The sequence below is a fragment of the Orycteropus afer genome, unplaced genomic scaffold, assembly GCF_000298275.1.
Source record: "Orycteropus afer afer isolate SDZICR_OR568_19922 unplaced genomic scaffold, OryAfe1.0 scaffold00176, whole genome shotgun sequence".
NCBI classification, from domain to species: domain Eukaryota; kingdom Metazoa; phylum Chordata; class Mammalia; order Tubulidentata; family Orycteropodidae; genus Orycteropus; species Orycteropus afer.
The window spans coordinates 5,490,352-5,518,054 of record NW_006921763.1 but is presented as its reverse complement, the minus strand read 5'-3'; the positions used below and the strand labels follow the sequence as shown (position 1 = coordinate 5,518,054).

Below are 27,703 nucleotides of genomic sequence, written 5' to 3'. Positions count from 1 at the left end.
TGAGGGGCACACCAGCAAGGAAGGTGCCCCCGAGCAAAGCTGAGTGCTCTCACCTGGTTACCTGCCAGGTTCTTGTCAAATACAGACAGTGTCCACAAAGGAGTTTCTTAAGTAGAGTGTTCAGTGGAATGTTTTTGAAATTTTACAAAGCATCTGAAGGATAGCATCACTGAGAATCATCTAAAGTTGGTCAAAACTTAACTATCAGGTATTTATAAAAGATAATTTTGATAGTTTGTATAATTTTCTTTGTTACACTACTCTGAACCACTTGACTAGGAGTTTTGATTATGTTCTTTATATGAGACATTTCCATAAAGATCTGAAGAAGCTTGGGTTTCACGTTACTGGCCTGAAGGGCATATTGTACTTCTTCTCTAACATGGCACACCTGCACCCAGCAAGTAGTCCTCAGACTTCTCAGAAACTTCTTTCACTTAATGACCTAGGTCCAGAGAATCCTTCTTGAAACTCTTTTGTGTCTTTTAGCTTGTGTGTTAGACTTGGTTCTCTAGAGAAACAAAACCAGTAAAGCTTATATAGAGAGCGAAAGATAAATTCATCTTAGGAAAATGGTTCACACACTTATAGAAGCTGGAAAGTCCCAAGTTCTTGGATCAAATGTCAAGCTGGAGGCTTTTCACAACTCACGCAGCTGCAGGGGCTGACACACTCAAGGTTTGCAGGCAGTATACTAGCTGTTGACTCCAACAAATGATGAATCCAAGATCTCCAGGCCGAGTGGTGGATTGTTCACTCATGGACAGTTGTAGGCAGCATAACAGAATCCCAATCCACAGAAGAGTGTCTGCTTTCCCAGGATGTCCATAAATATACTGGAAGCAGACCACACCCCTAGGGAAACTCCCTTTCAACAGATTGGCTGCTTAAAACATATACATCTGATTGCATGATTGGAACAACCCACATCACAATTGCTTAAACCACACAGAATTGTGGTCCAGCCAACTTGATGCACAGCTCCAACTATCACAGCTTGTCATAAAGTAATTTATTACAAGTCTCTGTCTGTTAAACCTGGAAACATCTGAAATGGGAACAAAGAACCAGGAAATCCCATACTGTGACCTTTCTAGCTCTCAGTTTCTAATTACAGTCCTTCAAAATGTAGGGAAACACTTGTGGAAGGTTTAAGTTTGTATTATATTAAGGAGTGTGATTGTCTAATGAAATTCCTTATACTATACCAGCTCTGTGCACCTTCAAAAATACTTTCAAGTGACCCTAAATATTTTTTTTAAATCAGTATAGTTTAAATTTCTTCTAAAAGATAGAAAAATATTATAGACTTGCATCATTGAGATAACTCAGGATTTGGCCACCATTGTATCTGTTAAGCACAGATAGTAGGGACTGTCATTTCGTAAGCTACTAACCATACTGCTTAAAGAAATAGTTATCCTAACTACTGTTTTCCTAATTCCTGCATATTGTACCTGTAAATTGGTCTCTTCTTATTCTGACATCTCTTTTATTTGTGAGTTGTAGGATCTGTCTGGGGAGGTAAGGATGAATCTCAAACACATTCTTATTGTTTTTCCTCCCTGTTTTCTACTTACAGATTTTCTTAGGAAACAAAAAAAGTACAAAATAATATTCACTATGCATTTATTGAACAAATAGGAATGATGGTTTAGTACATACATAGAGACTCTAGAGAAATAAATTTCTTTCACTCATGGTCAGAAGGCTTCTGTGTGCCCAAGTTTAACTCCTGAGAAGCCCTGCCCACCTCTGCTTCTGATCATCTGGACACTGGTTTTCTAGATCGTCTCTCCTGGTATCAACATTCATATTCAGTGATCAGAGGCCACACCTGGTGTATGGAGAAAAATCATGGACACAGCATTATCAGCCCTGAAGGAAAATGCAGGGCTCTGACTTGTAGTGTGAAGGGAATTCTGCTGTCCCTGCAGCATGCTATTCTTTACTGCTATGATAGAGCAAAAATAATAGCTTACATTTATTAAGTGCTTATTTTCTACTAGTAATTGAAGAGCAAAGGCTCTGAAGACTAAGGTGCGCCTAACCCAAGCCATGGTATTTTCAGTTGCCTTATAAGCACGTGAAAGCTTGACAATGAATAAGGAAGACTAAAGAAGAGTTGATGCTTTTGAGTTGTGGTGTTGGCATAGAATACTGAAAATACTGTGGACTGCCAGAAGAACAAACAAATCTGTCCTGGAAGAAGTGCAGCCAGAATGCTCTTTGGAAATGAGTATGGCCAGACTGTCTCACCTACTTTGGTCATGTTGTCTGAAGGGACCATTCCCTGGAGAAGCATGCCATGCTTGGTAAAGTGGAGGGTCAGTGAAAAGGAGGAGGACCCTCATTGAGATGTATTGACACAGTGGCTGCAATGATGGGCTCAAGTATAGCAAAGATTGTGAGGATGGTGCACAACCAGGCAGTGTATCATTCTGTTATACACAGGGTCACTGTGAGTCAGAGCCAACTCCATGGCACCTAACAATAACAATGGATACTGCACTAACACCACCACCCATTTGTCAGTTTGTCATACTGTGGTGGCTTGCATGTTGCTATAATGCTGAAAGCTATGCCACCAGTATTTCAAATATCATCAGAGTCACTCATGGTAGACAGGTTTCAGTGTAGCTTCCAAACTAAAATAGACCCGGAAGGAAGGCCTGGAGATATCTTCTAAAAATTAGCCAATAAAGCCAATAATATGTGGATCACAGAATATCATCTGAGACTTTGACTCATGTTCTTTGGATGTGTCATCAGAAGGGACTGATTGCCAGAGAAGGACATCGTATTTGGTAAAGTAGAGGGCTGATGAAGCCAAGGGAAACCCTCAATGAGATGTGTTGACCCCGTGACCGTAACAGTGGACTCAAATGATCACAGAGATAGCACTAGACCAGACAAGGACTCGTGCTTTCGCACCTGGGGTCACCATGAGTCAGAGCCAACTGAGCAACAGCTAACGACAACAGTAACACAGTGCTAAAACTTCTACAGGGACGATTGCATTTATATCTGACGGCATTACTAGCCAAGTACAATGATGCCCATTTTATAGATGAGGAATCAGAAACACAGAAAGGTTAACTTGACCAGACACAGATAGCTAAGCAGCACTGGGGGATGTCATTTGATGCAAGTCTAAGCAAATAGGTTTGTCCAAGCCAGTTGCCACATAATAATATGAAAGTACTAATAAATACCTATCTCAAGGGGTGGTGTTATGAAAATTAAATCATATACCATTACATACTGTAAAATACTGGCATGTAGTAAGCACTCAAGAACAATTGGCCATGAATTATCATGGTCTTCATCATTATATCTGTTAGCATATTATTCCTGGGAGAGGGAATTCCTCATTCTCAGCTACTATAAAAGATGGTTTTAAACAGCAAGCCCACTCACTATGTAAATTTCTCTGCGTAATTCTAGAATATGACTTCAAAGCAGCTGTGATTATGATACCAGTATTTACCCTCACTGAAGTGTTTTACTGAAAATTAATTGTTAACCACATTTGGTTTTAGGTTAACAAGTGCAGGAATATATGTTTTTCAACACCGTGGTAAAAGAAAGCCCTTTATGGAATTGCTAGTGTTTTCTAGCTGAGTTTGACTTTCTAACACCATGTAAGCTTCAAGTTTAACTCACGGGACGTTCAGAAGAAAAATGCTGAAGTTGTCATCTGCACCCTTTTAAGCTCGGCATATATGTATTATGCAGACAAACCTCACTGTTTGGGGAACCAGCCACTGTTGAATGGCCTCTGAAAGAAATCCAGAATAAGCAAGTTATTGATCTGACTCCAGAAAAGGAAAGGGAAAAAAAGAATTTGGGCTATTCCAGGTTTTGTTTTGATATGTCCCCTGAGTCTAATACGATACATTTTGTATTGCTTTGAAAAATAGTTCAGGCAGGTTTTAAACCACAGTGAGTTTACCTCCACTGCCAATTGTAGGCCCTTTGGTACTGTGAATTTTTCTTTTACCATTAGCAGGGCTTTTTCAGCTTTTGGCCTGAGAAGTTTGTTTCAGATCCTCATTTAACTTTTAATGTGTTAATGTATCCCTATCAGAAGCATACTTTATATTTTTAATGTTCCATTGTAGGAAGGTTGCTCAAATACTGTCTTCTAGCATGCGGCTTGCTCCAAGTAGCTCCCATTGAAGAAGGCTGGCGTTGTTACATTTTAAAGACATGGGTTACTAAAAAATGTAAACATTTCCAAAAAATGAAAATAGCGAACAAATAATCAATTCTCCTGGCCCTGATATAAGACTGCATCTACCACAAACCTAAATATGTGGTTGAAAAAGTCCCATCAAACCCATTGTTTGGTCTGTGTGTCCCATTTTTCAAAACAAAATTCAGTGAGTCTGGTTTGTGTGCAGAAACCTAAGTGAAGTTGTCCACAAATCCGTAGAGTTTCTGTTCTGAGAAACCCTCAGTGCCTGAATATTCTTCATTTCCTTTTTCACTGAACATCTTCACGCTTCCAGGAGTTCTTTGCTACCTAGAATTACAGACAAATCCTTCCTAACCAGTCTGCCCCTTACCACTCTGCCCACACCTTGTTGGCATCTCTGAGCGAGTGAGCCATGCCTTGGCACTCCTTTGCATCTCTGCTACCCATACCTTTTGATGAGTCAGCACAGCCGTAGCAATGGTGGTTCATAGGAAACCGACTGTGCTCTGGGTGTGTCTGCCAAAGATAGTCTCTGCTGCTGCAGGACTGGCTTTGTTTGTCCCAATTACAGAAGAAAAAGACTTTTGAGTTTGCATGGCTAGTGACTCCAGGATCCTGAATTTAAACCTAGATTGCTTTGAGTCCAAAGCGGTTTTGTTGGTTGTTGTTTTTAGTAACTATACCTTATGATCTTTTCATCCCCCAAGTTTTCCAACTTGTTTTATCAACCCCCTTTTCCTACCTCCCTACCACATCACCCAATCACCACCAAGACTACAAAGCATCTGAAAGAGGGATGCCTTTCCCAAAATGGTCATTTTGGGGCATTTTGTGTTTATGGAATTCTGTAAAGGGCTTACATTGTGATTTACTTATATAACAATTATACTTAAAGGTTTTTTTAATCATTATATTTGTACAGTCATGGAAATGGTGTGCATTTGGGATTTGCACTGATAAAAGGCAACAGATAATGATGTTTCTGTATTCCTAAATTAATTAATTCAAATAATTAAGAAAATGGTTCCAACATTAGTTTTCTTTGTGCTTCTACAAAAAAAAAGAATGTGTTTCAGATAACAGTTTCCTCAGAGACCCCAGTTGTTACCATCTCCAAGCCATTGATTGAGTAATTTGCTTATTTTCAGCAAACCAGTTGTATATTCTGAGCAGCCTCTTCCTGCTTGAATTGAAGAGAGTAGCAAGAGACTGTATGTCTGCCTACCCAGTTCCTCCCAGAATGCTTCCTTCTGCATTTGAGTCACTGCTGCCACTAGAGAATATTGAATACCAAGCTCAAAATAAGTGTTCAGGAGGCTTTCAGTGGTGGTTTAAAATAATTACCATGAGAGCTTTGGTAAAAAAAAAAAAAAAAAAAATTATTCACAAAATTATTTAAATTGTATAATTATATCCCCTGCCTCCCTCTTCCTTCCTTTGCCTGGATTTGTCTTCCTTTGCTGCATGCCCCTGTCCCAGTGCTGAAACTGCCTTGGACGTAATATCAACACATCTCTGCCCCTCCTCTAGTGTACCCACAGTGAGACGAAGTGCCTCACGAGGAGTCATTTGCCTGATGGAATCCATCATAATCCCAAATCCCAAATCTCTGCCGAGGACCTGAGAGCAATTTACTGAGTTCTACAACTTCCTCTTCTTACCTGCTTCCATTTTGTGACCTGTGACCTTCTTCAGGTGGCACAGTCCCACTGGGACATTGGACCATTTCCTCAATCACAGTGTTTCATATCCAGCCCTACCCTGGAAATCCCTTATCTGTGCATCAGCAAAGCAGGGAATTTTTTTTCCCCCTTTTTTCGGTCTGTTTGCCTCTCCATTATCTTTAGCAATATATATTGATTAAATGCCTTCATTTGGCTGCCTTCCATTGTGCTGTTTGGAGGACATCTTAGACCATATGTTTTTAATCACTTATTCTGTGTGCCTGTACTCTTTTAGAAAAAATTGCTTATATGGTTTTGGTTCTTTATGAATATGTTTTAAATGATAATGTTGTGGTATAAACTAGGAATTTAAAAGCACCAAAGCTTTTTAATCAAAAGCTTCATCAGACTCAGCCAGTGATTCTGACTGGGGTGAATTCTGAATGGACCAGTTTAATATAAAGGTAGTTTATAAAGGTAGTTTCTCTCCACTCTCAGGTACACAATTATTCTCTTCCTACCAACTGCAGTAGCTGCAGGATGTGTGTGCTGCATAGGCATATATGGAATGTCCAGTGTTCCACTGAATCAGTAACATGTTGCAGAAAAATAGCTTTCCATTGTTTATCCATGTTGCTGTTGTGGGAGTCATAACTTACTCTTTAAGAACATGCTGACATTGTCCATACTTAGAATGTATTGTTAAGAATGTTTTTGGAATGTTCTGTTGATTTGTAATTTTAGAGTGTGAACATTTGGAGAATGTAAAAGTAGAGAAAGCGTGAAAGATGATTTGGCCATAAATTCGTAAATACCTCATGTTTTAAATAATGATGAGCTGAGGTCACAAACCAGCAAAACAGCTAATAAGATATGCATTGTTTAATTCATATATAGAGAGATAGGTAGATATACATATATATATACACACATATGTGTATATATGTATGTATATGTGTATAGATTTTTATATATATGCACACACACACACACACACACACATATGCATATACACTCTTATTAGGCACTCTAAACTAACTTATAGTAGGTTTTAAAAGGTAGACCTTTAGAAAATTAAAGTAAGATGTTTTGTTTTTTCCAAGTGATCATTTATTTCTCTGCTTTGAAAAGCCATCAGTACCAAAAAAGTTAAAGTTGTTTTATCGAAAGCATGCAAGTAAACAAGCCCTATATAATTTCTCAGTAACTTATTTTACATGAACTACAAAGCTCTCACTTGCATGGAATGTTATCTTACATAATTTTGCTTATATATAATTTTTACATGGAAGATATTTTATATTCTTCATGGGTGCTTGAAGCCCAACATACATATTGGTATGATGACCCATATGAAATATAGATATTAAAAGAAAAGCTCCAAATCAGTTTGTAACTTTATAAGTTATTTTCAACCTAGGAGTTGTTTCAAGGTTGGAGAAAAAAAGGTAAAAAATAAGGAGAAATATCTGAGGTTAATTATATAAGGTGATAAAGCTATCTTTTCTAGAATTGGAAAGAAGACGTATTTCCACCTACTTATTATATAGTAGAATGACTTGAGTGTTAGCAGTCAAAAGCATGTAAGTAAAAGTCCTAGGAGCTTTCAGAAGGAACTTAAAATTATCTCGGTAACCTAGCACTTGGTCTGTCCTCGCTAATGTTGTGTCGTATTTGGCCGTTTGCAGATCATTCTTCATGATGTGTGGGCACCTCTGTTACAGCTAATGTCAGCAAAAGGGAAAGAACTAGTCTTTACTGATGTCAATCTGTGCCAAGACTGGACAGGGCACATCACTTACAAATAAAGGAGTGAGCATAGTATATCACCACAGTTGCCCTGCAAAGTAGTTATTAACACAGTTATGAATGAGAAAACTGGGATTCAGAGATGTAATCTGCCTGAGGAAAGATAGCCAGTAAGTGGTAGAGCTAGGATTCAGCCCAAGCCATTCTGTTATCTTCTAGGGGGAAAAAAAAAGAAAGAAAAGAAAGACAGAAGCTCACAGTCATTGAGTCGAATCTGACTCATAGCGATGATCCCCATTGTGTTTCTGAGCTGTAAATTTTTACGGAAGTAGATTGCCCCATCTTCCTTCCATGGAGGAGCTGGTGGCTTTGAACCACTGACCTTCTGGTTAGCAGCCAAATGCCTTATCCACTACACCACCAGATCTCCTATATATCTGCTAGAATTAGTCAAATAAAATAAAAGAATGAAGAGGTAGGTTGAATTGCATTTATACCCCTAGATGAGAAAATTTCTTGGTGAAGCTTGAAATGAACTGATCAGTGACACTTTTTCACATAATGTGTCATAAAGGTGACTTGGAGTTCTTGGTGCCGTAAGTTAGTAATTGGAATGGTTCATTATTTCCTGTTTCCATTTAATTTTTCCCTTTTACATCATGAAGGAAATTTTTCAAAGTAAAAGACTAAGTTTTCCTTTTCAAGGGAGGTGAAAATATTTGGCTAGCTTATTTGCTCTGCATCCTCCTGATTGAGGAAACCTTAAGTTCTGAGCCATGAGGGCTGTTTTCCACTTCTGAAACCCTAGTTCCTTACACTGTGGCGTCATTCCTCTTCTGTCCAGTGTTACCACGCCAAGGAGCATCGTGTGTGTCCTCACTGGCCAGCAGCAGCTTTCTCTTATCCCGCTTTTTTTCAGTGCTTGCACAGTATCCGCTGACGTAAGTGCTCTTACATTGATGGGTGACATATGCACATCAACTGACAAGTTCTGAAATTATTTTGCAGTGGCTCTGCCTCCAGCTTGGTAAAGTAGAGGGTCAGTGAAAAAGGGGAAGGCCCTCAACGAGATGGATTGACACAATGGCTGCAACGATGGGGTCAGGTATAGCAAGGATTGTGAGGCTGACTCAGGACCAGCGGTGTTTTGTTCTGTTGTACGTTGGGTTGCTGTGAGTCGGAGCCAACTCCCCGGCACCTAACAACAACACTGCCTCCAGCCAGTTATCTTATCTCAGCAGTCTCCTTCTTTGTTTAGCAAGATTTTTACAAGGTTTTTTTTTTATACCATTGTGTTAGATTCTGCCCTGTCTGTGGAAAGTAAGTGAAAACAGAAACCTCTGCTATTGATAGAGCAGTAAGTACTGCCTTCAAAAGCCTAAGTCCATTCTGACAAAAGTTGTATGGTCCATCAAAAGTGATCCATTAACTTCAATTAAATGATCATTAGACTTCACTGCTGATAAATTTTGTGTCCGGTTGTAAAGGAAAAGAGCATATCAAAGAACAGTGAAATACACTGTTAGATACTAGGTCTGAAAGTCAACCTATAATTTCAAATTTTGATATTTTTTTCTCCTTTCTGGGAACAGAATGCTCCTCATAACATAACTTCATCGAGTGTTGGGAACTTGTTTGCATTCAGATCCAAATATCAAAATGTGCTCTGAACAAAATAAATATAAAACCTACTGCCATCGAATCGATTCTGACTCATAGTAACCCCCATTGGGTTTCTAAGGCAGTAAATCTTTGCAGAAGTAGATTGCCCAGTCTTCCTTCTGTGGAGTGGCTGTTGTGTTTAAATTGCCAGCCTTCTGGTTAGCAGTCAAATACCTTAGGCAGTGCACCACCAGAACTCCTTAAGTATAAAAATCAAACTCACTGCCATCAAGTCAGATCTGACTCATAGTGACTCCTCCTTGGGTTTCCAAGGCGGTATCACTATGGAAATAGATTGCCCAACCTTCCTTCCAAGGAGTGGCTGGTGGATTTGAACCGCCAGCCTTCTGGTTAACAGTCAAGTGCCTTAGGCACTATGCCACCAGAGCTCCTTCCTTAAGTATGGATACGTTATAGTCTTTTAACATTTGCTGTTTGTGTTTGCCTTGCTGACTGTGCCCATTGGGATATATACAAGTGATCACACGTTATTTACTTTCGTTACAAGTACACAACTGCTACCAGGGATCACGTGTGAAGGCCACTACTATGAGGTGTTGCATTTTGGACTATCTATCCATGATCTTCCCCTCGTGTTTGTGAATACTTGGCTGACCAGTTTTCTAGCTGAAGACTTTCTGTTTCCTTTCCTTTCCTTAGGGATATTTCCACATTCTCTTCTAGGGTGTTACTTGGACTTGTTCCTAAGTAAGACTATCTGTCCTGTAAACCTCTGGACAGAATCAGGAAAAAACAAAAAGGCTAAGAGCTGAGAAGTGTTGTTTTTATGCAGGTGCTTTCTGCAACATTACATTTTGGGCCATCAAAAACATAGTTCTTAGGTGGCCTAACATGTTCTTCGCACATCTGGCTCCTGGGTTCTTTAGACTGTTCCAAGCAAAGTTCTGCCAAAATTAAAATGACAGCTTACATGCTGTGATACTTTTCTAAACAAATCAGGGCTTTCGATCTATTTCATTACAAAAGTGTGTCAGATGTCATCGTCTAGGGCACCTTCTGTGATTCTGTAAAGGGTTTCTTCACCAAAGGTCATGCAAAAAATTACTTATGAAAAAAATTATCAAGCTGCTATTCTCTGATTTTTTCAAGATTGCTGCTTTTTAATTTTGTTTTATGGAGGACATCCTATGAATATGTCAGCTGTTTTACTAGGCTGTTCCCTACGAATTTACATGGGATTTCATTAAGGTTTTCTTTGTTATCTTTGGTGAGGAATTCTACTTGGCCTAATTTATCTGCCAACCATGTTACTTTTGCCTTTTTTTCAAACATGTGTCTTATGAACTAAACAAGTATTACTTAGTTCGCTTTGGCTCATTGTTACTGATCACTTAGTAAGTAGGCTTTCATTCTATTATTTTCTGTTTATTGTTGTTGTTGTTGTTAGGTGCCATCGAGTCAGCTCTGATCCGTACCGTAGTCACCCATGTCAAGCAGAATGGAACACTACCCAATCCTGTGCCATCCCCACAGTCCTTGCTGCTTGGGCCCATTGTTGCAACCACGGTGTCAATCCACCTTGTGGAGAGTCTTCCCCTTTTTCTCTGACCCTCTACTAAGCATGATAGCCTTTTCAGAGACTGGTCACTTCAGACATGACCAAAGTAAGTGAGACGGAGTCTGACTGTTCTCGCTTCTAAGAAGCATTCCTGATGCACTTCTTCTAGGGCAGATTTGTTCATTCTTCTGGCAGTCCATAGTTTTTTCAGTATTCTTTGCCAAGAATACAATTCAAAGACTCAGTTCTTCTTCAGTCTTCATTTTTCATTGTCTAACTTTCACATACATGTGAGGCAACTGAAAATACCTTAGACTTCAGAGTGACATCTTTGCTTATCTGTACTTTCACGAGATCTTTCATAGCAGATTTTCCCACTGCAATACACCATCTCATTTCTTGACTCTGTTTCCATGGGTATTGATTGTAGGTCCACGTAAAGTGTAATCTTTGACAAGTTTAGTCTTTTCTCCAGGTATTATCATGTTGCTTATTGGTCCAGTTTTGAGGATTTTCATTTTCTTCCTATTGAGGTGTAATCCTATATATATATACATGATCTTCGTAAATAAGTGCTTCAAGTCATCTTCACTTTCAGCAAGCAAGGTTGTGTCATCTGAATATCGCAGGTTGTAAATGAGTCTTCCTCCAATCCTGATGCAGCATTCTTCTTCATGTAGTCCAGCTTCTTGTGTTATTTGCTCAGCATACAGATTGAATAAGTATGGTGAAAGGATACATCCTAGATGTACTCCCTTCCTGATTTTAAACCATGCAGTATCCCCTTCTATTTGCCTCTTGGTCTATGTACAGATTCCCCAGAAATACAATGAAGTGTTCTGGAATTCCCATTCTTTGCAATGTCATCCATAATTTTTTACCATCCACACAGTTGAAAGCTTTTGCATAGTCAGTAAAACACAAGTAAACATCTTTCTGGTATTCTCTGCTTTCAGCCAAGATCCATGTGACATTAGCAAAGATGTACCTTGTTCTATATCCTCTTTTGAATCCAACTTGAATTTCTGAAAGTTCCTTATTTATATACTGCTAATGGACTCATCTTCCAGCACTGTATCACACACTGTTTCATGGCTCTTCATAAAGTTTTCTAGCAACATATCAGACACTGTTTCACTGCTATTCATAAGGTTTTCAGTGGCCAGTTTTTTCAGAAGTAGATGGCCCCATTCTTCTTCCCAGGCTATCAACCTGCCCACCATGGGTGACCATGCTAGCATTTGAAATACAAGTGGCATGGTCTCCAGCCTCACAGCAACACGCAAGCCATGACGGTATGACAAACCATGAGATGAGTGGTAAAGTATATTCTCTAGACAGTATGTTCTTTAAGGAGAAGCAGATGTTGGATGATAACTATCTCTTTGTTCTCCTTTTCCTCTATAATATGGATGGGCTCATTAACATGTTATTTATTGTTCTTATCCCATCTCCATGATTATATAGGAGTTTGACAGACAGCAGAAAAAATTGTTCTTAAAATGGTTACATGAGTAAACCATTTTAACTTCCCACAAGTTGTTCTCTTATCATTAATAATTTAGTTTTTTTTCTTTCAGTTGCCATGTTTTTATTAGTTTTATTTCATCTCTTAATAAAGGGCCTTAGTTTCAGAGTGGAGAAAAAGATTTAAAAACCCAGATAAGGTAGTATACATTAGGCTACATTGTGTAGGTATAAAGAAACTATTTAGGTGATCTAGAAGATGGAAAGGAGCTCTGGTAGCATAGTGGCTAAGGCACTTGACTGCTAACCAGAAGGCTGGCGATTCAAACCCACCAGCCACTCCTAGGAAAGAAGGTTAGGCCATCTACTTCTGTAGTGATACTGCCTCAGAAACCCAAGGAGGGGTCACTATGAGTCAGGTCCTACTCGACGGCAAATAAGAGCAACACAACAACAGAAGATGGAAATGTTTGTGCCTCCTAGAGGAATCATAAAAAGTAGAGTCAAAGGAAGATTTCTTGGTTTATTTCTTTTTAGAATAAGAAAATCATCACCTAGTGTCTACACTTAAAGAAGGAAAAAATAATAATAGCGACAATGAGGAGAATGAAGATGTAAGAGGAAGTGTGAAGAACACAGATGAAGAAAAGAAAACAGTTCTTCCCCCAGGTCAAGAATTAGGAAAGATTAGGTAAGGGAGTCCCTGGATACTGCAAATGGTTAATGTGCTCAGCTGCTAACTGTAGGGTTGGAGGTTCAATTCCAGCCAGAGGCACCTTGGAAGAAAGGCCTGACAATCTACTTTTGAAAAATCAGCCATGGAAAACTCCATGCAGTACAGTTCTGCTCTGATACATATGAGGTCACCGTGAGTTGAAAATTCAACAGCAGCTGGTGGCAACTGGTAGATAAAGGAAAGTTTTGAGGTAAGGAGACTAAAATTGAGGGAATTATTTGTGGTATAAAGTTTTCAGTAAAGCAGACAGATATTTGCTGAAGTGATGGAGGCCAAATATGGAAAATAAAAAGCAAAGATGACACTCTGATAACTAAGTACACATGCCGTAAGCCATAGTCTTTTCAGTCACCGTATATGCATCTGGAAGCTTGACAATGAAAATGGAAGTTCAAAGGAGAATTGGCATATTTGAATTGTGGTGTTGGCAAAGCATACCGAACATATAGTGGACTATGAGAAGAACAAACAAGACCATCTTAGAAGTAATAAAACCATAATGCTCTTTCGAAGTGAAGACAGCAAGGCTTTGGCTCTCTTACCTTTGGACATGGTATTAGAAAAGGCCACTCTCTAGAAAAGGATATCATATTAGTAAAGTAGATGGTTGGCAAAAATGAGGGAAACCCCCCAGGATATGGCTGCAACAATGGAGTCAAACATACCAAAGACTGAAGATAGCATGGGACAGGGCACTGTCTTGTTCTGTCATACATGTCAACAGGAGTTGGAGCTGACTCAATGACAGCTAACAGAAACAGCAAAGACGTGCATATCAGTATAGACCAGCAGCAGTGAGCACCTGTAAAAGAGAAGAGGGCTATAGTAGAGCCTGACCTCTTGGTGGTGTGTTTTTGTTTGTAGTCTTTTTCATTCTGTGTTGTTAACACTAAGAACAAAGAAGAAATATTGGTTATGGACTAAATTGGAAATTGCAAGGCAGGAAAAGTACAGTGGGAAGTCAAGGACCTCAGGACTTCTATTGAGTGCTTGGCTGTGTAGTGCTGTGGTTGTAGAGAGTTAGAGTTGAATTGTTGACTAGAATGTCCATATAGGGTCCTGGTGGGGGCGATATGTGACTTCCTCCCTTATGTGGATCCCTATCCAAGCCCTGGTCTTTTCCCCTTGCTACTGATTTCCCCAAGTTGCCTTGAATGTCCCTGATTATAGCAACAGATGCTTATTTTCTTTCAGACTACAAATAAAAAAAAGGATAGAATGGGCACATGCAGACCTTTTATTTTCCTATTATGTTGTCCTTTATCCTTTTTCTGATTTAGCTTCTCATTTATATATTTTCACTTTCACAAGTCACTAAGTTTAAATGTTTAAACATTTCCCCCTTCAGTAGCCAGAAAGAAAACAAAGCAACAGCTAATATAGTAATAAATTTATCTCTAGCTACAGGAGATAAGCCTCAGTGCAATATGGCCATAAAGTATAGCTCCCAGGCTTAAGGAAGAAGCAGTAAACTTTCATAAATAAAAGAATTTTAAAATAGTCCCGGCAGTAAATAAGGATAAAATATAACTCGTAACTGGCAACACACAGCGAACAACAGAGCTGCTTATAAAAGAAAACTACAAACTAAAATAAGAAATTTTTTGCAGCTGTTGTTATCTTACACCCTAGGTGGGCTGGCGGGAGAATTCACTGTGGGAACTTTTTGCCTCACCTTCTGAAATGTTACCTCTGTACATCTCCTGACACCTTTTAATTTGCTGAAGATCTGTGATAATCACCAAGGAAACCCAGGAATAATGATGCCCCAAATAAGAGAGTTTTCAACAAATTTAAAGGTGTTAGAGAAGGCCTTAGAAAGTGAAGGGTGGGGAGGACAGAACTCTGTCCCACAGGTTGGTTAATGAGGACATCCGTGCAGTTCTCAGGCTTACTTGACTTTCAGTTTTGTGTTATGACTCATCTTTAAAGAAATTTGAAGTTCTCCCAAAGTCCTTCTCAGATTTCATTTTAGGTTTTCAACTCAGGAGTCACTTGGGCAATCACTTAAAAAATACAGAAGCGTTTAGTGTGCAGTGCCTTATTTTGAAGAGCTGTTAAGTAATGGATTTTTTCCTTCTCTAGTAAATGGGGATCAAGCAGTTAGAAGACTCCATCTCCCATCTTTAAAATCATGGGAGATAATAGGGAAGAAGGTGGAATGTTGCCACTGGAATAAAACCAGAATTGATCAGTGCTCTCAGTCAGTACATATTTCCTGAGTGTCTGTGATGGGCAGTCACTATGTTGTTGCTGGGAAACAGGTTAGACATGGTCTTTCCCCTCAAGAAATTGAGGGCTTTGCCAGCATGGAAGAAGTGACCCTTGGTAGCAGTGGAGTGAGGCAAGGAGGGTATGCTAGGGTAAACTTGGTTTTAGAAGGCAGCTCTGATGATGTAGTGCCTAAGACATTAGACTGCTAACCAGAAGGCTGGCAGTTCAAACCCACCAGCCACTCCCTCAGAAGGAAGATTGGGCAATCTACTTCCATAGAGATACAGCCTCAGAAACCCAAGGAGGGGTTGTTGTGAGTTGGAAAACGACTCCTTTGGCAGAAAGGGAGCTCTGGTGGCATAGTGCCTAAGGTACTCGACTGCTAACCAGAAGGCTAGCGGTTCAAACCCACCAGCCACTCCTCGGAAGGAAGGATAAGCAATCTACTTCCATAGTGATAGCGCCTTGGAAACCCAAGGTGGGGTTGTGAGTCAGATCTGACTCTACAGCAATGCATTTGGTTGTTTTTTTTGTTTTTTTTTTTGTTTGTTTGTTTGTTTGTTTTTGGACTGGTGGAAAGGGCATTTTAGAGAGAGGTAAGGAGTTAAGATGATGGCACATGTAGAGATGGAAAGATGGGAAAGAGGGAAATGTGAAGGAGGGTTGGCCTTTGTAGAAAGCCTTAAATGCTGTTTTAAGGAACTTGGACTTTACCATGTAGGCAGCGGGAAGTTACAGAAACATTTAGAACAAAAAAGTGGCATGTTTTGTGTTTTAAATTTGTTATATAAAGAAAAATCTCTGCGGCAATAAAGACAAGATGAAGGACAGATGATGAGGGTTCTAGCAAAACAATAGAGGGAATGGTGTGGGCATTCCTTCCCTACCTCCCTATGCCTGGTGCTGCCTAAAGTTTTAGTGAAGTATTTTTTTAACTGAATAATATAGAGAAAAACAAGATAGCCCAGAGTTTTAATTCTGAGTTTGATATCACTTCTTAGTTACCATATATTCTTGGGCAAGGGACTTAAACTCTCTCTGCTTTGCCTTTCTCACCCACACAGTGGGGCATAATAGCAGAGACTGATGTATAGGGTTTTATCAATAACTAGTTGCTATCAACTCCAACTCATGGTGATACCATGTATGTCAGAGTAGAACTGTGCTTCATAGAGTTTTCAAGGCTGATTTTTTTTTGGAAGTGAAGCACCAGGCCTTTCCTCCAAGGTGCTCGTGGGTATACTTGAACCACCAACCTTTCAGTTGAGCTTTGTACCACCTGAGACTCCTCAAAGAGTTATAACAAGTGTTACAATGTAACCCTTGGAATTGAAATGTAACCCTTAGAACAGTGCCTGGTGTATGTTGTTGTTGTTGTTATTTGCCGTCGAGTCGGCCCCGACTCATAGCGACCCCTCCTTGGGTTTCTGAGACAGTATCACTACGGGAGTAGGATTGCCCAACCTTCCTTCCGAGGAGTGGCTGGTGGGTTTGAACCGCCAGCCTTCTGGTTAGCAGTCAAGTGCCTTAGGCACTATGCTACCAGAGCTCCTAGCCTAGTGTATAGTACATGTTAAATATTACCTGGTAGGAGCCCTGGTGGTGCAGTCCCTAAGGCACTTCACTGCAATCCAGAAATTTAGTGGTTCAAACCCACCAGCCACTCCATGGAAGGAAGATGAGGCAATCTATTTCCATAAAGATTTACTACCTTGGAAACTCAATGGGAATCACTATAAGTCAGAATTGAATCAAACAGTGGGCTTGCTTTTTTCATTTTATTATTATTTTTTCATCACATCAGTGACTTTATTTATTTGTTCATTTGATCTGTGTAAATTGGCTTTTGAGGCAATCCAGGATGCTATAGATTGTCATTGGTAAATTTTGCTTGCAGAATCTTACTGACATTTTCACACCTTTTGTAAGTCCGCCTAGTCTACAAATTTCCAGCAGGAAATAGGAGGGTGAGACCCATAAATTAGAACAGCTACTTCTCCCCCCCCCCCATGTAAAGTGTGAACTGAAAATTTTGTAAAGAATACTGCTATATGTTGGTCCTTTGTGTCACTAGGTGTGTAACAGGGAGCAGGGGAAGTGTTAAGTAAGTTTCACAATGGGAAAAGTTGGGCGGTCTGACTCACAGTACAGCATGGTTTTATTATTTTGATAGGCATGTTCTGAAATTCCAGAATGTAGTTAGAATCACATTTGAATACAAATACAGAACACCTTTAAAACTTTTCCAATATAAACTTTTAATTACCTATGCCTTTGCTTCCCTCTTTGTAAAAATAACTGCAATTTGATAAGCACATTCTCCACTTGGAGCAATAATTATGGTTCCCATGAATACATTAAAAACTACTCTGTAAAATATCATAGGTATTGTACTGTATATATATTTGCTATATAAATATGTATTTCTAATATAAAGAACTGCAGGTACTCAGAAAAATATGGAGTCAGAGGGAAATTCTTCCTTATATTTTCTTGTTCAGGGCCAGTGTCCTAACACTGGCCAGTGTCCTAACAGTGAAATAGGAAGTTTTTTGCACTGGGTTGTAGGAAACATCTACAGGACTTGAGGAGAGGAGTTAACAGCCAGAAACTTTTCCCTTTGAAGAGCTGGGAAAGCAATCTTAACAGAAGGAGACAAATACATCCCCTCTGTAGAGCTGAGATGAACAAAGCTTTCCTTGACACCAAAGAGAGTGTGTGTGTGTTTGTGTGTGTGTGTGCATGCGTGCACGTGCACGCACGCCAGAAAGTAAACGTCATTGGTACAAGTAAACGTCATTGTGTTTTTTATTTGATCCAAGATAACCAAGCCACGTGTCACCATTCCCAACTATGAAATACAGCATCATGAAATCACAATTAAAGTTATAGAAGCCAGTTCATGAAGTAGCAAGAGATTACCGATACTGCATTTCCTCTTCTTGGTTACTGGAAATTCAATTCCAATAGCATTGAGTACTTTTGAAAGAATACCCATGAATTATTTAAATTATATTCCCCAACTTTCCTCTTTGATTCATGGCTAAGCAATTTTGACTAGTTGATAAATTAGTACAGTTTAAAAAAAAAAATTAATGACAGCAGTTTGCAGTATCGTGATTGTGTGGTTAGAATAAGGAGCCAAGAAGGCAGGGAGATAATAGGAATGGGTGTCTTACAGTCTAGTCCCAACCCTGCCAGGAACAGATGTGTGACTTCAGGGAATAACTTAACTTTTTCTGATAACATTTGCCCAATCTTCTTTGAGAGCCTTTGGTGAGAATCAAATGAGTGGAGATATGTGAAAGCAATTTGAAACTTAACAAAGTACTAAAAATCAACAAATGCAATTATTGAACATCTGTAAGTGATCTTAATAGTAAGAAGTCAGAATAAATCATAAAGGGTGTTTTTTGTTGAATTTCACAGGCGACAAGGGAAACGCTCAGTCACCACTGCACCACCCTTGGTGATGCTCTTCGGAAAGAGAATGATTTTGCTCTTATAATTGATGGGAAGACCCTCAAGTATGCCTTAACCTTTGGAGTACGACAGTATTTCCTGGACTTAGCTTTGTCATGCAAAGCTGTCATTTGCTGCAGGTAAATTCAGCTTTCCTTAATATTCTCAGGCTAAATGAAGAGTGACTTGATCCTCAGTTCTTGATTTTTAAAGTTCCTGGAAGTTATTCTATGCAGAATTTGTGAATGTTAGGTTATATATTAATTCTCACCAAGGACTCAAGGTTTGCAAACTGGGATAGCATTTGTTAGCAGAGTTTTTGTAAGTCAGGCTAACGATTATTAATCATTGTTGTTCATAATTTGAGTCCACAGTCTTCTTGCCATTTTCTCTTTCAATTAGATTATTTACCTGCACCCCCATTTAAGGTTACTTTTTTTAAGGGTTCTATGAAAGTTGTCAAAGATTTCATATTAGTTGAATCCACAATCAATAGCCATGGAAGCAGCAGTCAGGAAATCAGACGTTGTATTGCATTGGGCAGATGTGCTGCAAAAGGTCTCTTTAAAGTGTTGAAGAGCAAAGAGGTCACATTGAAGACTAAGGGTGTCTAACCCAAGCCTAGTATTTTCAGTCGCCTCATGGGCATGTGAAAGCTGGACAGTGCTAAGGAAGATCGAAAAAGTTGATGCTTTTGAGTTGTGGTGTTGGCGAAGAATGCTGAAAGGACCGGGGACTGCCAGAAGAACGCACAAATCAGTCCTGGAAGAAGTGCAGCCAGAATGTTCCTTGGAAGCGAGAATGGCCCGGCTTTGTCAGAAGGTTTCATTCCCTGGAGTAGGATATCATGCTTGGTAAAGTGGAGGGTCAGCAAAAAAGGCGAAGTCGCTCAATGAGATGGATTGGCACAGTGGCTGCAATGATGGGCTCAAGCACAGCAAGGATCGTGAGGCTGGCACAGGGCTGGGCAGTGCTTCATTCTGTTGCACAGAGGGTCTGTGAGGCAGAGGTTACTCAGTGGCACCTGACAACAGCAGCAGCAGTTTCTGCAGAGTCCCTGAGGGGTGCAAATGGTTTAACAGCTTGGCTGCTAACTGAAAGATTAGGAGTTTGAATCCGCCCAGAGGCACTTCAGAAGAAAGGCCTGGTGATCTTCCAAAAATTCAACCATAGAAAACTGTGGAGTAGAGTTCTGTTCTGACATACGTGGGGTCACGGGAGTTGGAGTCAACTCAATGGCAACTGGTTTATTCTCTAGACTTAAGTCTCTGATCCTGCTGCTAGGACTGACTTTGGAGAGTGGTATCTCATTGGAGATACCACTCATTAGTAACTCACATCATTTTCCACATAGGTGAGCATTCCCCCAGGGTTGTGTATTGATTATATTGTTTCTAGCCCTCTAATTTACTCTATTACCAATATGCTAAACTAATACCTGTTTTCAGTTATCAAGTCCTAATCCATAAAATTACTTTTGTAAACTATTTAGCTCTAATTCGTCTTGAATTTCATGTCAAGGAATCATCCCCATTTCTTTGTCTGTGTTGTTAAATCTGTGTCTTTCTAAAATCTAAAGTATATTCATGGCTATTCCCAGTCTGTTGCCCACTGGTCACTGTGAAGCCTAAGGATTTTACTCTTTGCTATCCGTTTATTTAATCTTACCTGCCTGTCAGACTAGGTTTGGGGTGGCCATTTATCATATAGCTGTTGCTTCCTGGGAGATGAAATATTATCAGGACTTCTCAAGAACTTCTCAGAATCTGTGCTTTTAGCCGCATTTTTTTAAAACTATGCTGTTTGCTTTTACTGTATTCTTTTAGAAGCTGTTTATTAATAAAGGAATGTTACGCTTTTTATATCTTTGTCATGTTTTCTTCAAATTAGGAATCTGTATCCTATAGATATTTCTGAATGTTAATTGACATATACTTTCTGAAATATAGTTTAAACCTACTCAGTAAGTAGGCTTTAGAAGCATCAGTTTAGTCTGTAAAATTATAACATATTTAGAGAATTAAGAGTTGCTTCTTATTCCCAGGAATCCAGTTATTTTAGTTATATAATTTCTTTTTCTTCTCCATGGCATGTAGTAAGAAAATATTATTTTAAAGATCTTGGCCAATATATTGTACAGATGTTTAATAGAAATGATATCCAAGCACTTTGCTTAAAATTGTGAAGAATGAGTTGGGAATAATTTCATCTTGCTGGTCCCATTTGTACTTTGATGTCCTCACACCTCTTACAATCTGCATTTGCAGGACTCTTCATGACTCTGTTAATCTCTTGAAAGAGTCTTGGTGTTGAGCTCTGACACTCTTCTATCAGGATAATATTGTGCCAGACTTGCTTGTTGAGTCATTTATACTAATTGGGATCATAAGGATCAAGAAAAGATCGTTCAGAAGCCTGTGAATGACATGACTGTTGGCTCCTATTTGGAAATAGAACCGAGAGCTATTTAGATTAAATGACCAGTTCAATTCAGTCACTGTTACGTGCCTGCCGTGTGCTGGGCATAGATACTGCACCCATACAGAGGAGTAAGGCTTGCTACCTGCCCTGCCTCATGCTTCACCCTTGATTTGTGTTAAATAGAGTCATAATTGGTTTGAAAGATATGGGAGGCCAGTTTTCATAATGCAGTCATCACAGCTGAGCCTCATTCTTCAAGCATTGCTAACTGAGTACCTCCCATTCTTCAAAAAGTTGAACCACACAATTAAACAATAGCAGAGGGAGAAAAAAACTAGAAAGCAGAATTAAGGGAGAAAAAATATGTTCTGTGCTTGTGAAATTCCCTCCTGAGATCCTTGTTCTGGGTACTCACAAGTCACATGACTCTCAGGACTCCTCCAGGCCCTAGGCCCCGGGAGGGAATCACTGCCGTGCACGTGCAGCTCAGCTCTGAAACTGAGCTTATAAAGACGTGTGTGGCCTTTTCCTCCCTTGGCCTTGTTTTATGCATGTTTGAGGACCACGAAGGTCCCTATGCAGACACTGAAGTTTTATTTAGAGTTTTAGAGTTTGTTTTTTTTTTTTTTTCTTAAGTAAAATATCTTCCCTCAGCTTTTTTTCTTCTAATTACCTTCATACTCTCTCTCTTTTCCCATAAGGACTGTGGTTCAGCTTCCGGCCTGGCTTTGAGAACTGGTCTAAGCCCATAATTATATCAGTGCCACTACCGGATTTATGTCTGTGCACCTTCTTGGCACCAAAAACATTGGCCTTGTGCCTTTTGGCATTGAAACTCTTGGCACAACTATCTTCTTGTCATTTAGCTTCCTGACCTCTAAGTATAATTTCCATGATAATACTCTGACTGCTGGATAGGAATAGGTAGATGATTTTATATATATCATTCTTTACAATTAAACCAAAGTGCCACTCAACGTTTCTCAGATGATTATAATCTCCCAGCCTCAGGAAATTCTCTATTTTAACCCATTATAAAATAGACACTCTAGATAAATATTGAATATTATCTCAAAATACAGTATGGCGCTGTTTCCTAAAGTCGTTTATGTTCATTCTAGCTTTACAGATTTTCTCCTCAAATTTAAACTACTTGCTAGTCCAGCTCTAGTCAGTTCACACGTGAAGATAATTCAGAATCGGATCTTCCCCTGCGGTCTTCTGTTTAGCCATGCTAGAGGAGAAGTAAAGGGGAAAGCCTTCCCATAATGGATAATGAGGGTCTGCATATTGGTTCCATCTTCAGTATGACATCAGCCACTTTCTTCCCTGACATTATCAGCATAAAGGGCAGAAGGCAGTTTTTAGTGTTTGCTTAATAGACAGAGTTATAAAGATGAGAGTTTTCCCTGAAGAGTCTGTAGTTAAACTGAAAGAAGCAGTTGTTCTCAGTCAGTAGTCATTCTGTTTCTTACTCACCACTGTTTTCTAAAGGGAATATTCAGAGACAGAACAAATCCCCTACCCCAAAATTATTCAGGGCTTTGGAGTTTTGGTATTGGTTTACAAAGTGAAGATCCCATGTCAAACCTCAAATAATTTTTTTTTAATATGTAAAACCCAAGAAGTATAATGAAATCTGTCTTCATCAGTCTAGCAAGTACTATATATTCATAGATACAGTGTAGCTTTTCTGTTTTTGTCATTGTGTGCATTTACCTGTATGACTTGAGTAGGTTTATAGGAGAGGTGCACCTAGGTTTTAGGGTAGGGCCTATGTTTTCCTGGTTATAAATAACTCCTTTGTGTTTCTTCTTCCTTTCTATTCTTTTGCTCAGATGCATTGATTCTTAGCATTTGGGGTGATCACAGGTACTTTTAAACAACAAATGAAAGTTATGAATCATCTCTTCGAGGAAAAAAAATATGCGTACACACAAACATGCAAAAGTGCACACACCTGAGATACTAGAGAGAGTGAGGGAGAAAGCTTGCTCCAAGATTCATGTGGAGGTTTTATACATAGTTAAAATCAAGAGCTGTCCCAGAGAGGAACTGAACCAGATAAACAATTTCTCCTCTCACTGGCAGATGCTTTATGTCCTAAGGCCTTGCAGCTTCTGTAATTGGTAGAAAGGCATCTCAGCTGTGCATTCGCAGCATTCTTATTCCAGCTCAACCTCTATGGTCCTTGACTTGTAAAATGAAGAGATTGGAAGGTAGCAGTGATTCAAGCCATGTAGGGGTCCCGGATATGTAAACAGGTCACAGTGAGCTGGTCTGACTTAGAACAGTGGGAAACGCACGCACACCCACACCCTTCCTGGGTGATCTTCTTCCAGCTTGAAAGCTTCTGGACCAGAGGACCTCTCTTGTCCCTTTCAGCTTTTGGATGAACCCTACTTCTGTTGCCCACTCTGTGCTGAGAATAGTCTTCCTACTGCTTGGATCAGCATAATTTAGGGAAGCATCTGTTCTACCTCTTTTAATATTCCCTCCACAAGAGAGTGGAAATGTTGCAGTGAAGTATTGCTGTGTGTTAACTAGCATGTGGTTTCTAAGGTCCTAGTCAGTTCACATAACCCAGCCTTTCACAGAATTTTACATTTTTTCTGTAGTTGTCAGTTTAGTTTAAACATATTTTGAAACTTACTTTCTGTGACAGTTGGTTGAAAATTGGCTTAGAGCCTCCAGCTTTTAGACTGTCTAGTAATCACCGTTCTACATAATTTATGTACTCTTGTCTTCGCTAAAGCAGAAGTTAAATTGAAGTAAGCATTTTTCCTGACTTGCAACATCTCTAATCAAAGTTTAACCCGCTTGTAGCTGTTTCCCCTATAGTGTATAAAAGACACTTAACTTCAGTGAGTCTGGTCACTTGGGAGTAGCATTCCAGGCAAAACCTTTTCACCTTAGCCTGATCAAGTGGTTCTCCCAAAAAGAGGTCTGAAGGTATGCTGAATGCTTTCTGTCCCGACGTGAGTACACTAAATAAAGAGTCAAAGCAGAGCTACTTCTTGAACCTTTTAAGATTGTCTTTAAGAATTTTTGTAAATAAATGCTCTCTTTAAAGGATAGTCATAAAAACACAAATGAAGCTAATAAAAGCTCAACAGACATTCCTTTAAAGAAAAAAAAAATGTGAATACCATTGGATGCCAAGCAGATGTTTGGCTTTGAAAAGACTTACAAACTGTTAATGAATGTCAACCCTATATTTGAGTCCAAGAAAATATGAATAAATGTTGGAAATGTTGAGAAAATATTTCTTTCATACATGTAGAACTAAAAGAGGACACAGTGAATAAATTTCACAATTTCATAAAATGCCTGTATTTTGCTTTAATATAATAATCAGCTGCTCAGCTCTGTCCACCGCATTTATTGTTCTAGCTCTACAGCGTAATATTAAAGAAACTTGTATGGGTATATTACAGCCTAGTAGCTAATTATGGGGAGCTCTGGTGGCGTAGTGCCTAAGGCATTTGACTGCTAACCAGAAGGCTGGTGGTTCAAACCCACCAGCCACTCCCGGAAGGAAGGTTGGGCAATCTACTTCTGTAGTGATACTGCCTCAGAAACTCAAGGAGAGGTCGCTATGATTCGAATCCGACTGGACAGCAGTGGGTTTGGTTTTAGCCAATTATGATACACATAACCATGGAAGGTCATATTTAACAGCAATACTTTAAAAATATATGAGAAATCTAAATTTCCATATACATACCACTGAAATTGTATGGTTGTAGATATGACTCTTGTTAGATAAACTGAACACACACACAAATTACACCTATAGATCATACAATTCTGATGAAATAGAATAAGCCTATACTGGACAATACATATAGTATGAATGTCCTGTTAAGTAAATTTTTACAAAGGGAACACATTTGTGTAACCAGAACTCTACATCCCAGGAGCTCTCCAAGAGTCCTTGGTATCTTAATTTCCATTACCATCCCTGTAAAATTATATCTTACTCATTTTAGTCTTTCATCTTTAATAACCCATAGAGATATTTATATATTTCTTCTTTCTCTGCTGCACAGGAGAAAGATGAGGTGGTCTGCTTCCATAAAGATTTATGGCTCTGGAAATTCTATGGGGGCGATTCTCCTCTGTCCTAAAGAGTTGCTTTGTGTTGGAATCAACTTGATGGCAGTGTTTTTTTTCTGATCTCAAATTTGTAATCTCTGTTTTGTATCTTATTAACAGTTAAGAAGGTAAACATACCTTCTCTACATTCCAAATTCTTAATGATTCCATTCTGTTCACCAATTTCAAGTACAAAGCTGTGCAGCATTTTGCTAAAGGCTTTCCTACAGCTGTACATTAATCGGTAAAATCAGCACTCTACTATATTCTTCAGTCAAATACAAACCTACCTGATAGATGGGTACTGTTCTCATACAGTTCAGCAGGGACAGAACGAAAACACCTCATCTTCTGACTTGCTATAGTCATGATATATGGCAACTGTAGCATTTCTCTGATCTGATGGTCTAATGATCCTGCTGAGTTTCGGGAAAAGGAAACAGTGAAGTTTGGGATGACTGGTCTTCTGAAAACTTACGATGGTTTCCAGTGATGACCTTCTTTTTAACAAACCTGTCTGAACTATTCCACCTAGCGTGAGTCAAAGGCTTGGTGTGTCTTGATCCGGGCTAGAGTTCCAGGAGTTAAGACCAGATAGAGGAGTAGAAGATGGCTGTCCAGCATGCTGCAGGGCATGGAGGAAAGAGAATGGAGACACATCATCCTGGGGAATGATGCTTTTGGAAACCAAAGGGCAGAGTCTGGTGGCTCCATTATATTTCTTTGGGTCCTTAAAACATATACTTTTTCAGATGTTGATTTGTTTTGTTTTTTAAAGGAAAAGACACAGAGACAAGAAATGAATAGAAAACAAAGGGTCTGTAAGTTGAGACAGGAGAGTAGGTCATCCAGGTAATGTCCTGCAAGAGGTGGGGAGTCTTTTATAAGAGCAGGGTTTCAGCATACTTCGTCTGTAAAGGGTCAGTCAGATCTTAGCTGTTACGGGCCATACGGTCTCTGTCACAACTACTTAACCCCGCCATCCTAGCATGAAAGCAGCTATAGACAATGCATAAATGAGCAGAAGTGGCTGTGCTCCAGTAAGACATTATGTACAACAGACTGCAGCCTGGATTTGGCCCATGGGCCGTAGTCTGCTGACCCCTGTTACAGTGTGCCTCTGGCCCATGAGTGAAGGTGGAGGAAGTCAGTTCGGGCAGAACTTTCCTAGAATAATGATGGCCTTCACCATAAGTGCCATCTGCAATTTCCAGACCCTTCCTTTTCTTCTTTAGAAAGTGGAGGTATTTGTCTATCCCAACACACCTGACACAGTTCTCTTTCTCCATGATTCCTCAAAAAGAAATGACTGACATTCTTTCTGTTATGCCAACTGCACAGTCTGGTGGTTCCATTAAATTTCTTTATGCCTTTGCAGCCTTGAAATATATATTTTTCAGAGGCTGATTTGTTTTTAAATGGGGTATCAAAAGAAATTTATGTGTCTCAAGAGAAATACGGAAAACCAGGACCATGAACATCTGCTTTTGCTCTGTCACCTCAGTACCTTTCTTCAAAATTGCCCCTGGGTCTATCTGAACAGCCAGCCTTCCAGTTAGCAGATGAGCACTTGACCATTTGTGCCATGCAGGGACCCTCTGTTCCAAGAGGAAATGCCAGGAGGGTGCTAGATGACAGTGTTGGGAGAGAAAGCAGGCAGGAAGATATAAGCTAGCCCTCCGCCTAAGCAGAAAGCATACTAGGTTATTGAACTAAAGCAAGCTCTTATTTGATTTTTAGATAGTACTTTGATTGTTGTCCTTAATCCTCAGTCTTGTTCTTTTCAGTCCACTTTTGGAAAGTGTGATCCAGTATTTAATACATGTTTCTATCCACGGTATCCACTAAGTGCTTGTTGCTGTTGGTTACCATCAAGTCAGTTCCGACTCAAGGTGACCCCATGTGCATGGAGAACTTCTTCACAGGGTTTCCACAGCTGTGATCTTTCCCACACAGGTCATCAGGACCTTGTCTTCTGAAGCACCTTTGAACTGAAAAAACCAAACCCTCTGCCATCAAGCTGAGTCCACCACATAGCAACCCTCATTGGGTTTCCAAGGTGGTAAATCTTTATGGAAGTAGATTGCTCCATCTTCCTTCCACAAAGCAGGTGATGAATTTGAACCACCAACCTTCTGGTTCGCAGTCAAACGCTTCAGGCACTACACCACCAGAGCTCCTTCAGGTGGGTTCAAACCACCAACCTTCAGGCCAGTAATTGAACACTTAATCATTTGTACCATCTGCGACTCCTTCTCTATGTGCTAGACTCCTTTTAGGTTCTAAAAATAGAACAGTGAACAATAGGAAAAAAATAATTCGTGCCTTCATTTTTTAGCTATTGTTCAATAAAATAAAATACACACACAAATTTAAAAGGTAGTAATTGTCATAGAGACAGATATAGATATATAGATGTTTGTTGTTGTTGTTGTTATGTGCCGTCGAGTCGGCCCCGACTCATAGCGACCCCTCCTTGGGTTTCCGAGGCAGTATCACTACGGAAGTAG

The 27,703-nt window shown here is 39.5% G+C and overlaps 1 protein-coding gene across 1 annotated transcript in view; it reads left to right on the top strand.

Annotated features, from left to right (window-relative positions):
* Positions 1-27,703, top strand: part of ATP8A1 (ATPase phospholipid transporting 8A1) — a 309,537-nt gene that overhangs the window by 168,085 nt on the left and 113,749 nt on the right. Inside the window, 4 exon segments of the mRNA XM_042781818.1 lie at positions 1,831-1,840; positions 6,458-6,497; positions 12,662-12,676; positions 18,642-18,814. Of these exon segments, the coding sequence (XP_042637752.1) occupies positions 1,831-1,840; positions 6,458-6,497; positions 12,662-12,676; positions 18,642-18,814 (238 nt within the window).